Raw genomic sequence first — 13,746 nt, 5'->3', positions numbered from 1 at the left:
ATAGGTGTCTGGGGATAATCACAGCGTCAAACAGTCAATATGGAGTTCTTATCATTATCATATTGTATACCAAAATGTTTGTCTTATGCAGGACAATGCATCTACATTAATAAAGAGGAAGATAAACATTTCAAATTAACACATTATTATATAATATTACGCAAATGTTACATAATTAAAAACTCGGCTAGACGTGAGAAACAATTTGCATATACAAATTCTTCTGGATTTATCCCCAATATCTCACTGATTCATACACGATAGACTAGAGTTCTTCAGTCAACGTTGACTCAGTCACACAGCAGCAGAAGCAGAAGAAGGGCTTGTTGTTAAGGTTAAGTGATAAAGGCAAGGCACTTTCGTCCAAAAAAAAAAAAAAAAAAAGTAAATAAATACAAAATTAAAACAAATGTGGTTCCTGCGGCTGCGGGGCAATGGTAGTGTTAGGGAGTTTAATAGAAATTCTAAATGTAACTCACACACTTGAAATTATGAAACCAATGTCATACGAAAGAGCTGGCAACACAGATTACAAACAAAACAGTTTGAATTTTGTTTCTATCTTGATAAGAAATGTAGTTACGGCAGTTCAAAGTCTGAAATTTCAGACCGATTTTTACCCCAAAATTACCATTGCAAAGTTGTGACCGAAATCGCGTGATGTTAATAAAAAATGGTTAAAACAGTCAATATGGAGTTCTTATCATTATCATATTGTATACCAAAATGTTCGTCTTATGCAGGACAATGCATTTACATTAATAAAGAGGAAGATAAACATTTCAAATTAACACATTATTACATAATATTATGCAAATGTTACATTATTAAAAACTCGGCTAGACGTGAGAAACAATTTGCTATATCACCTCTGGATTTATCCCCAATATCTCATTGAAACAATAAAAAAGGATTTGAGAGTATTTAAATGAAAAGATATAAACATGTTGCGTAATGACATAATGAGTTTATTTTTACCTCTGGCAATTTAATTGCATATAAATAAAATGGTAAATTGAAAAAGTTCAAATAAATTGAAACGGATTCCCTATTTTTAGAGGGAAAGTTCTGGCTTTTAAAAAAGCAATTGGTATTTTTAAAATATCGATATTATTAATGTCGGATTTCACAAAGAGAAGAAATATACGAACTTTTAAAACAAAAACTATAAAATGCCCATAAATAAAGTTGGAAAGTATGTATTCAAAATAAAAACATAGTAAATAATAGTACTGAAAATATTATGGACTTAATTTAAAATAGTACATAACTAAATTTAAAATATCGATATGAATATCGATATCGTCGGGCAGCCATGATGAGAAGATCATGTAAACATGGCATTTCGGCGCAGAGTTAAAAAGTGTCTGCGCATCGATATAGAGCCCTGAAATTTGGCATGAATAAAATTTAGATATTATTCTAAAAACAAGCGTTTTAATTTTAAAAACATGCGGTAAATAAAAAAATAAATGTAATTGAAAATTGCCAAATTTTAACTTCATACAACTTCTGGAATTATTCATGGATTTTTACTTAATTGGCACCATTTAAAAGGAAATTGAAAGACGAAAATAATGATACAAAAATATCTGCGATATTCCTCTTTATAACAAAGTTATGCATCTTTAATTGAACTCCCCCAAAACGCGAACGGCAATTTCCAGTCACAACTTTCCTATGGGCGAGTTGGGTCACAATTTGACTGCCACTGCTGCTGCTCGCTAAACTGCCCAGTAATGTGAAGGAGAGAGGTCCCTGTTGCTTTGTTTACACAGAGACCGTGGCCAGATGAGATGATTGATTAATTAATAAAGTCTTTATAAATCAAGCCCATAATTGTGTCAGGACCAGACCTGCTAATATGTACACATTGGTACATTGCCATCACAATAGTTTAGAAATGCAAAATGGTGCGATGAATTCGCATAGTGAAAATATGATGCATTTCTATTGTGATGACACATGTACTAACTAACGTATAGGATTAGCATGTCTGGTTGGTTTGAAAGTATTTCCATTACAACAATGAATCTATAACAATTTCAGTTATCTTACTCCCCAATTTGCTCTAGGTTCAAGTGCTATCACTTGAAAGTGGTATATTCATATTCAAATCCCATCCAGGTCAAATTAATTAAGGAGGAATATCAAGAATACGCAATAACATTATAATTATAAGATTCATTTTTTTGATATCTCGACTTATGTCTTTGAAATATAGACTAAGAGTGTATTTATATACTAATGATTCCTCCTCCCCCCCACACTTACATGAGCATTTATATAGCGTAGTATCCATTATTTGTGCTCAAAGCGCTGTTCAAGGGTTCCTAGCCAATAGCAACACTAAACATGTAGGACAAGATGTGTGCTTGTAAAAGCGATGTAACAATTATTGCTGTTAATGACCATCCTCATTTTACACCTTAGAACGGTGAGAAAATATGAGTAAGGAGCTTCTTCCAAGGACTCAACTTTTCACCACTCAAAGCAAGACTTGGACCTGGATCTAAGGCTAAGGGTGAGAGTCGTGTCATACCACAAGACTGCAACCCTCTCTTACGTTTACCAATGTTCTCTCTTTCCTCTGATAAGTAAATCATATGTTTCATATCTTTACTACAGATTTGGAGACTACACAGGCATCAGTATGATGCAGCTAAATGCTTCTAAAGCAATTTTGGGGGCCTTAAAATTGGGCACAAAACAATCAAGGGGTCCCCCTGCACTGTGCTTTAGTTTAACATCACAAAATGTTTCGACTTGGACACCATTTGCTGCTGCATTCAATTCAAAACCGCAGAGAAAGCTCAATTTGAAATTTAATCGAGAGAACAAGGTAAGTCTTAATATATATATTTTTTTTAAAAATTCGAGTATTGATGAGACAAATTTGAGGTTTTTTACCTTAGTAGGCTGTGAAAGAAGTACTTAGTGATTTACGATGATGATGATGTAAGAGGGATTTATAGGACTGCAAGCTGAAACTAAAACGTTACTAATTCGTACAATCTGAAAAGACAAATCCAATTTTTAGGGCACCTAAATCGACATAAATGTATTGAACATCTTGCTCTCACAGGAAAGATAGAAGGTAAAAAGAGTAAAGGTAGACCAAGAAAAACATATTTGAATAGTTTGAACAGCTGGGTGACAAAGAAAGAGAAGCATGATATTAGTTTTTTGAGTTATCTGATCAGAGAGATGAACGGCGTACCATGATCACCGATGTCTGGCACTGACTTGGTACTTGAAGTGAGAGAGAGATATATAGGACTGCAAAAACTACAGAGGAATTATGCTGCTATTAGTCCCTGAAAAAGTTCTCAACTAGGATTCTTCATGAACTCCAAAACACACTTTTGATGGAGTGGCATGTAGAGTCTTACATGGTGGACAGCTATCAGAAAGTTTTGAAGTTAAAATAAGAGTTTGCCAATGTTGCCTTGGAATCCCCAAAGAGGAAGCAGATCAGGGAGGCCAAAAAATAGTTGGCGAAGAAGCACGGTGGAGGAAGCAAGGACAGCAGTTATACATGGAAGCAAGGACAGCAGACAGCCCAGGGAAAAGTCTTAAATGCGAAGCATCATTTATGACCTTTGCTCCGATTGGGATTAAGAAAGTATTATTATTATTATTATTATTATTATTATTATTATTATTATTATTATTATTATTATTATTATTATTATTATTATTATTATTATTATTATTATTATTATTATTATTTAAAAAATGAGTACTTTACTGTGTCCTTGTCTTCTCAGGGTCTCTTTGGAATTCCACAACTGAAAGACCACTCAGGATTTTACCTGTTAAAGACCAGGGTGGAGCATGAGGTGGACAGGCTGGTGGAGGAAGCAACCTCTCCGCATCGAAAGAGGAAAATGGTTGTTGTTTTTGACGAACTCTCAGATTCACTTTGCAAGGTTGCAGACATGGTAGGCTGGTCATCTTGGGTTAAATAAGCTTTTCTATGCACTTTGGGGGTGCTGATAGCTCAGTTGGTAAAGCACTCACTTTACACGCAAAGGGAACAGAATCGATCTTAGATGAAGTCAAGATTTCAATTTTTTTTTTTCCCTCTTGTCCGCCCAGTATTGATTGGATAGCTGGATATTTTAAATATGGCAGAAATTACTTTGTGATAAACTTTTGTCCTATCCAAAGGGTGTTTTGCTATTGTCCGTTTCGTACCATAGAAATTGGGATAAAAACACAGGCACTGTATGGCTCTGAATGACTAACACTTTATTTTCTCTTTATTAATGAATGACTGAGCATTGTGACTCTGGGGTAACTGAGTATTTTACTGTGGGGTAGATAGGGTTTGAAGTATCACCATTTCCCTTACGAGAAAATAAAAATGAATTCAATGAAACAATGGGGTCAAAAGTCAATTAACTTTAACAAGACAGAATGTAAGACAAGAAAGAACTCTGTCAGAAATAGTAAGAATTAATGAATAGAACATTACAAAGTAAACGATATCTGAAAAGTACTAATATGTATTGTGTGATTTGTGAGTTTTATTCACTCGTAAAAATCATTCAGCCCTTTTACATGTGGTTTCCATGTGAGTTGTCCTTGTGCGGCTATGTAGTCTTGTGGTATGACACTCACCTTTGGATCGGAAGGTTCTTGGTTTGAGTTCTGCTCTGAGTGGCACATTGTTGAGTCCTTGGAAAAGGTTTACTCACATTCTCTCAGTGAGTACCACCTGGCTGTTAACAGCATTGCCTCTGTACGAAAAAAATGTAAAATTGCCTAACAGGCATCATGTCTTGTCCTTCATGTTTAGTGTTGCAGTTGCTTAAGGAACCCTTATAAAGCATATTACGCTATATAAAAGCTCGTTTTCTTTGTTTGTGCTTTTTATAGTGTTCAATGTCTTAGGCACAACTAGGGGACACAATCAGTGATATACGCATTCCCTTAATAAGATAAGACTGATCATAAAACTAAAGAATTAAAAAAAGCATGATGTTAATATCTGATTCTACAGGCAGACTTTGTCAGAATGTCCCATCCGAACAGAGATTTTGCTGGAGCTGCTGAGGAAACTTGTGTGGAGTTATCAAGTCTTGTTGAAAAGTAAGTTTCAAAGTTTGTTTTGTCCTAGATCTGAGTAAAGAGATAAATCTGCTTTCTCCCATGGTGGGCAGGAGGTCACTTGCTGTGACTTCAATCCCCCTGTATCTGTTTTCTGAGTTGTTTTTTTTTGTTGTCTCTTTCTTGGAACGGGATTACTTGGTTTTATCCTGTCCCTAGCTGGATTCCTTGGCTGAGAGGGAAGCAGTCAAATGTGTAGTGTTAGTTTTTGGATGTGATTTTAATCATCCATCTGTTATGCACCGATATTTATATTTGATTGTTTTTAACATATCTTGTAAACATTTGAATGTATTTTGCATAATGGTATCGTGTGCTGTTGCCTGGATGAGTCTCTTAGGTGATCTCAAACGAAGTAGGCTACATTGATTGTGTGCTCTTGGAATCTACATGTTTCCTATTTGAACTTATTCCCCTTACTTTTTCTTGGGTGCTTCGATTGTACTTCTAGAACTTTTTGACGATCCCATTTTCTTCCTTTTTACTGGGGCTGATTTGACATAAATGTGTTGCAAATGTCGTAAAACCCTTAAAAACAAATAGAAATCTTTTTTTTTTTTTTTTTATTCCATGAGGATTTTTTTTTTTCATGAGTCTGTTTTAAAGAAGAACAGAAACAACTCAAGTGTTAACATTAATGCAGTTCATGATGAAATGCTGAAAGCAGGGCTAGACCTCAGATCCTCAAGATGACAGTGCACGCAGGGCTGCCAAGTGGTCAGAGTTTCCCCGTGACCAATTTCGACTTGAAATGTGGTCAAATAAAACCTCATGTCGCCAAACACTACTAACACTTTGAGCCTCTTGAAAAACGCATTGGTTTTTAAAAACAAAAAATCGACTATACTAAAAAGTTGTTTTTTTTTTTAATGAAAAAATTAAAATTGATAAAAGGACATGATTCTTTATGTGCCCAATTTGGCCACTCACATGGCCACCTGGCACAACATGATGTCACATTTACCTTTAACAAATAAAGCTGCGGCATTATGGAGTTAGACCTTTTTTCAGCCACCGCCACCCCACCCCCCCTACCTTCTTGTTGGCCGTGAAATGGAAATGTGATATATAAATGTATGCAATTCATAACATCTTCACTATAGATGCAATGCAAGCATTTATTTATTCCAAAAACACATCAAATATCATTTTCAAAATACAAATTAATTGTAATAAAATTTTTTTTTTTTTTATCAGGTTGAATACAAACGCATCTTTACACAAGGCTCTGAAGCGTGTTCTTGAAAATGGTGATGTAGTAGAGACAAATGAAGTTGACAGACGCGTTACTGAACTCTTCATGTTTGATTTTGAGCAAAGTGGGATACACCTAGATGAAGAAAAAGTAAGATTTGATGGATGACCTCTGTACGAACAGTATGAGAATGGGTGCCTGCCTGCCTGATTGTAAGGAAACTGGTGAAAAAGGACACCCTGCTTGGTGACTTGTTCTGTACAAAATGGAAATTGATTTCATATTGCCTGCTAGGGTATTAAACAAAGCACTGTGGGTATTTTGGAAACTGTGAAAATGTAGTCGATGAATGTGCACTTTTATTTAGCTAATTGTTTATTTATTTAGTTATTTATGTATTTAATTTATTTATCTATTTATTTTTTTTTAAATTATGGATTTATTCATTTATTTGATTTTTAATTTACTAAGCAGTGTGATTGTGTCGTTGGTCAGTTGGTGGCTTTAATGTTCTTTCCGATGAGAATGGAAGTTTGAATTCATGATATTGTTAAATATTTTCTTAATATAATCATTAATAATTATACAATTGAACATTAACATTTTGCGATACCTACATTATTTTTGGTCTCGTATGTATATAAGACTTACATACTCATTAACTTGTGGTGGTTGTTTAAAAAAACAAAACAAAAAAAAAACAAAAAAACTGCCGTATATACAATTTTCTCCCAAAAATTTAAAAAAAATAAATTCTGTTTTAAATCTCTTTTCACAGAGAAAGCAATTTGTGAAGTTGAACGAACAAATCCACATGCTTGGTTCATTTTTCCAAAGAGGAACTCAAAAGCCAGTAGCCATTCCTAAAACAAATCTGCCAGAAAATCTTAGACATGTGTAAGTTTTAGGGGTTTTTTTTGTCTCTTCTCCCAGATGCCAGACTTTGTAATTTTAATGATTTTAAAGTGTTGTTTAATCCTTGTGAGGGTAAATTGATGAATTTCAAAGTTAACTAAAGTGACTGCAATTTTTATCTTCTAAAAATTACGATTTATTAATTTTACAAGTAGGTAAGTATGTGATACAGTCTTCAGACTGGTAGGCCCCTAGTTCAGGTCCCACTCTTGGTGAACCAAAAGTTGAGTCCATTAAATAAACTCTATACTCAATTTCTCTCACTGCACTCAGGTGTAAGATTGGGGCTCTGTCGGAAAACAAAATTGTAATATTATTATTATTGCCTCACAGGCGTCATGTCATGTCTTGCCCTTGTCCTACTTGGTAAGTGTTGCCATGAGCTGAGGAACCTTTGTAAAGTATTTTGAAGTGACATTGAAAAAAAAAAGTAATGAACAAAAATGAATATAACAGCTTGAAAAAAGAGCAAATTACCAAATAAGGAATGCTCTGGGCTCAAAACCCTTCTTCAGCCAACAACAAAAAAAAATAAATGAAAACATAAAGACAGATCGATGGCAGATAATTATTTTTTAAAATCTTCGATCTGTTTTTTTGTTTTTTTTGTAATGTATTTATGTTTTCATTATTTGTTTGTTGTTGGCTGAAGAAGGGTTTTAACACAAAATGTTCTGTGTTTGGTACTTTGTTCTTTTTTTTTAAAGCTGTTACATTCATTTTTGTTTATTATTTTTTAAAGCATTTTGAGCACATTTGGTGTATATTGCATTAGATAAGTGCTCAATCTTTAAAATGAATTCTCGTTTTAATGGTTAAGTCATTTACATTGGGGATTAACTCTCTCCTTACCGGCCATTTTCCAGATTGTCCCCAAAATTTCATGCCCAATCTATACAAAATTTTTTTTTTTTTTCACTCAAACACAAAAGCTGTTAGTTCTTGCTATACATATTTCTTTCTGCTAAACGAGCTCTTCAATGCAGTGTTAATATAATTTAACTATAGCAAACATTTTTGTTCAAATATTATAATGTACAAAAGAAATTAGAATGAGCAAAATGTTGGCTGCATCGTAACAAATGTGACGATTTTCCTATGGGTGGTAAGGAGAGGATTAAAATAAAGAAAAACAAACTGATAATTTGAAATTTGGTGAAGATTATATTTTAAAAAATAATATTTTGCTTATTTTGCATAACTAGATATATTGATAGAATTGTACCGATAGGTAACGAGTTTCATGATTATTATGTTATTAAAGTGTTACATACAATCAGCCATCAAGAAGAAAACGATGAATAAGTGTCTTTTGTTTAGGGAAATAAGGCATAGCCTAAACCTACTGTCTCCTATCCATTAGGAAAATGTAAAAAAGACATGAAATATTTTTTAAAAACTTTTTTTTTTAAAAGCAGCTTGATCTTTGTAAAAAAAAACAAACAACAATGCCATAGAATCTTGTTAAGCTAAGTTTTATTGCCGCTTACAATTTTCATGGCCCCTCCCTCATTTTCTCTCTATCTCTCTCTCTCTCTCTCTCTCTCTCTCTCTCTCTCTCTCTCTCTCTCTTTCTTTCTCTCTCTCCCTGTCTCTCTCTCTCTCTCTCTCTCTCTTCTCTCTCTCTTCTCTCTCTCCTCTCTCCTCTCTCTCTCTCTCTCTCTCTCTCTCTCTCTCTCTCTCTCTCTCTCTCTCTCTCTCTCTCTCTCTCTCTCTCTCTCTCTCTCTCTCTCTCTCTCTCTCCCCAATTCCAAACACATATATACAGACTGGTGTCTTTGCCCAAAAGGTCACTCTGACTAATCACCCTTTATTACTACATTGTCATCCAACTAGAGGTAATCTATTCGGCAATGGCCAATCCATTTACATATATATAATTGTGATGGGCTCTAAAATTCTTTCAGGTTTGGCGTTGATGGAGACAACATCACAGTGACTGGTCTCTTTTCAGACCACTACAGCAGTCTGGTACGTCATTCTTTCTTGATTCATAAATTTTCGTCGAATTAATATTAATAATAATAATAATAATAATAATAATAATAATAATATTAATAATAATAATAATAATAATAATAATAATAATAATAATAATAATAATAAAAATAATATATACTTTATTCATCCAAAAAAATGGAAATTCGTTTACAGACGTGGCGTGCATGAAAATGTATAAACACAAAGTTGAGAATCTATGGCGACAATGTATACATATATAATATATGCAAATGCACAAAAATGTAAAAATGTACAACCAAGAACAAATAGCAACATGATAGTGGCCTCTCGTAATGGTTATGATTTATCTCAAACTAGAGTAGAGACTGTCATCGCAGCTACATACAGTCTTAATCGTCTATGTGGTCTTGTGGTATGACACTCGCTTTCGGATTGGAAGGTCCTGAGTTCGAGCTTTGCTTGGTGCATAGTTGAGTCTTTACTCACATTCTCTCAGTGTACTCAGGTGTAAAATGAGTACCTGGTCGTTAACAGCGTTGTCTCTTTCCGAAAAAATAATTGTTATATCACCAAACAGGCGTCATGTCCCGTCCTAGATGTTAAGTGTTGCTGTTGGCCAGGGAGCCTTTGTAAAGCGCTTTGAGCACTTTAGTGGATATTGCGCTATATAAAAGCTCAATTTATTTTTTAATCAATGTTGATGGTTTTCCTCTGATTCACGGAAATCCACAATTTCGGAGTCAAAGAGGGAATTTCCTCCTTTAAAAAGAATAAAATTACACCCCTTACCTCTCACTCACACACACACACACACACACACACACACACACACACACACACACACACACAGTCAATGTATTGGCAGTGAGAGAGTTGAGGTGTGGAACATACACACAGGTGCAGTTTCCTACTTATCAGAAGTTATCTAGAATTTCAATGATAATTTATCATCTCTATGGCTCTAAAGATTTTTTTTTAAAAAAGGAGCTTTTATATAGTGCAATATCCACTAAATGTGCTCAAAGCGCTTTACAAGGGGTCCCTGGTCAACAGCAACATTTAACATGTAGAACGGGACATAATGCCTGTTAGGCGATATTACAATTTTTCAGACAAAGACAATGCTGTTAACGGCCAGGTACTCATTTTACACCTGAGTACGGTGAGAGAATGTGAGTAAAGGACCTCTCATTTATCACTTTTTGTCACCATCAGTACTGCTTAAGGTTGCATCTAGTTTTATCACAAGATCTATTGAGGTTACATAATGATACATGGTTCCGTAGTCCGTTCCACAACCCTTGCGCACGAGTTGACGTGGATGTCTTGACAACCTTCTGATAGATTTTAATGGTCATTGGCTCAAACAGTAGAATTGTTAGTGACATTAAGCCGATTTTGTTTTTTCATTGGTTACATTATCATACTTTGGGATTTTTCTTCTTTATTTTATATAAAAAACGATGAGCGAACTTTTGGAGGGTTTATGTTAATGTTAAAAATATTGTACACAATGAATTCTGTTGTGATTACGATTACTGAACTTTCCACAGGCTTGACTAGGGGTTTGCTTTTCATGTGCACTACTCACTAATATTGCCACCCTGATTTCAAAATGACACAGTAAATTGTACACTTTGTACACATTTGACATAAACAATTGTTACATTTTAATAGTTGAAAAGCCAGAAGCGTAGCTCCCTGTTGTGAATTCTACATTCATAAAAAACAAACAAACGAATAACAGCATGTATTAAATATGCTAATTTGTCACAATTAGGAACATTTTCAAGAATTTCTCTAGTGAGGCGAAGTGCAGAATTCTTTATTGATGGCAAGTGGCGAATGGCAATACTGTTAATAGATTGCCAGGAGTTTAGAGTGGAGAGGTCATATTAATAATTATGTCATTTTATTAATGCCCCTCTTGTATTTGAAAACTGTGGTCCCTTTAAAAGGTTATACTAAACAAAACTTACATGGAATCTGGTATTTAAGAAGTTTAGATTCAGTGAGACATTTCACATTATTACATTCGAAGGAGCCCCCCCCCCCCCCCCATCCCTCTCCAGTGAACAAATTCAAGAATGGCAAACATGTACCGTGCTAGATGGGTGACCAGTGTGTTTTTGTGACATGTCTCATGCAATCTTTATGGGTTGTCTTGTTCAACAGTAGGTCGGAGATTATGTCTTTGTGAAAGGCATTTCTTCTCGCCCTTTCGAATATCGAATATGGGTGTAACAATTCGGAGGACCCACCCTTGATTTTTACATCATTGTCTTTGTCCAAAAACATATAAGCACCTAACGGGCTGCTTGTGTCGTTCAATATATTACATGTTTGTTGTCCACCAGGAAAGAGATAAATTATAAACGTTGTGAGCTTTTTTTAAAAACACTGTTAAGTACTATTTAAATGATATCTATTGTTACACTATTTGAAACACCCCAAAATTATTTGCTAAGCTACACACTGAATGCAACTTTGTTGTGAATATTTTCCCCATGAGAAAGAGAATCAGCACACCATTACTTATAAACATTTTAAAGTTTGAGTCATATTTTATTGCAAACGATTAAAAAAGATCAAAAGAATTTCGCATTTTGCGAAAACTGTTTGGTCTATCACTATTCTACCGTACAGCGACAAAACCCCGTACAACAGTAAATTCATATTTCTGAATAGTCCAGGTCTTTATTTTTTATTTTTATACATACAGTGATAGAATAAAAAAAGACATTTCGATTGATACCAAATTTGCATCAATTCTCCGCACAGTTATTGTAAAAGGTTGAAGTAAAATATGAACAGTTTTTCGGCTCTCCTGTAAAATCGGGTTTTGCAATCATACAGGGTTTTGTCGCTGTACGGCAGTAGTGGTATTCAAAATTCGTAATGTTATTTAAAATATGAGCCCGCATACAGCACCACATTTTGTAACTTTGAAGCAATGAGCGATATTCCTTGTCCACAGGACTTGGAACGGACTATAGGTCTCAATGTTAGGATCCAGATTTTTGATGAACAAAATCATCCATTTTCCAAAGCCCAGGAGCATTTCACATTTAGAGATCATTTCCTTGCCCCAAGATTGTTTAACTAATTTCAATCATCTACCAGACTTTATCATAAAGTTTATGTCTTGTCTCTTGTCTCTGCCAAATGAAACTTTCAGATTGAATGTTTTAAATATTCCCTTTATTTACATGTACAATTTCAGGTTCGAGAAGCCGCCTATCGTATTTTCCTTCACCCCGACAATCACCAGGCGGAGATTCTGGAAGCTTTGCTGTCAGCTCGACACCAACTAGCCCATCTTGTCAATTTTCCAACATTTTCTCATCGAGCTAATAGGGGAACCATGATGGAAAATCCAGGTGATCTTAGCTTTATATTATGAATTTTTAAAATATTTTTTTGTGTCTGAAACATCTATCACTTAAACATCCTAGGCTTTAAAATTTTTTTTTTTTAAAAATGAGCTTTCAAAATGAGCTTTTATATTAAATGTGCTCACAGCGTTTTACAAGGGGTCCCTGGCCAACAGCAACATTGAACATTTAGGACGGGACATGGCGCCTGTTAGGCAATGTTACAATGTTTTTCGGACTGAGACAATGGTGTGAACAGCCAGGTAATCTTTTTACACCCGAGTACGGTAAGAGAATGTGAGTAAAGAGCCTTCTCCAAGGACTCAACTATGCGCCGAGCTAGGTTTGAACCCAGGACCTTCCGATCCAAAAGCGAGTGTCATTCCACTAGACCACATAGCTGCACAAGGCTTGTATAATAGTTTGATAAAGCCAAAATGGGTAATGAGAACTGGCTATATAATGATGTTAATATGTTTATTTTGTCTTCATTAGGATTAAGATATTACTTTGAATTGTACCAGAGTAGAAGAGTGAATGCTCAATTCTATTATGAATTTTGAAAGAAATAAAAAATGGTTTGGGATTTTAACAAATGATTTTCTCATATTTTATATGAAAAAGGAAATATCGTTCCTGTTTATTCTCCAGATAACAGGTCATACAATGGGTCAATTCAATTTTTAAAATTTATGTATTGTATATTATTCACATGAGCTTACCTATTTTTACCTCTTTTTATGTTTCACGCCATATTCCCCCCCCCCCCCCCCTTGAAAAAACTCCGAACAGTTTAAAAGTTTTTGCTGTATGTATCCAAGTGTAAGAAGGCTTAGAAAGAAAATCATGGCATAAAACTATAATAACAATAATGTTGGTTTTCACAGAAATATAGATAATTTTTATCAAGTTTTTTTTCCCCAAGAGTTTAGCTTTTTAATCTCAATTGTTCACTCTCATTTTCATTATACGATCTCAGCTTCAAACATCTTACTCCTTGTTCTATTTGTTGCATATATATATATATATATATATATATAAATTTTTCCATTATTTTATTATGCTCTATAGTTTAGGTTACAGCACTTTTTAAATATTGTTTGTTTTGTTTTTAAGGATTTTACAGCGCTTGCAACACTTTAAGGTTATTTCAGCGCCGGTTTTTAATATTTCGTTTACATTAAA

The 13,746-nt window shown here is 34.4% G+C and overlaps 1 protein-coding gene across 1 annotated transcript in view; it reads left to right on the top strand.

The window, feature by feature from the left end:
- Nucleotides 1-13,746, top strand: part of LOC144956178 (mitochondrial intermediate peptidase-like) — a 34,350-nt gene that overhangs the window by 1,484 nt on the left and 19,120 nt on the right. The window contains exons 2-8 of the mRNA XM_078886579.1: nt 2,629-2,842; nt 3,771-3,944; nt 5,009-5,097; nt 6,313-6,460; nt 7,089-7,207; nt 9,133-9,196; nt 12,411-12,567. Of these exons, the coding sequence (XP_078742705.1) occupies nt 2,654-2,842; nt 3,771-3,944; nt 5,009-5,097; nt 6,313-6,460; nt 7,089-7,207; nt 9,133-9,196; nt 12,411-12,567 (940 nt within the window). The 5' untranslated portion in view covers nt 2,629-2,653. The remainder of the gene's footprint in view (nt 1-2,628; nt 2,843-3,770; nt 3,945-5,008; nt 5,098-6,312; nt 6,461-7,088; nt 7,208-9,132; nt 9,197-12,410; nt 12,568-13,746) is intronic.

Source organism: Berghia stephanieae, chromosome 10 (genome assembly GCF_034508935.2).
Source record: "Berghia stephanieae isolate SIO BIC M18660-M18661 chromosome 10, UCSD_Bste_1.3, whole genome shotgun sequence".
NCBI classification, from domain to species: domain Eukaryota; kingdom Metazoa; phylum Mollusca; class Gastropoda; order Nudibranchia; family Aeolidiidae; genus Berghia; species Berghia stephanieae.
This window is presented reverse-complemented; position numbering and strand designations above follow the sequence as displayed.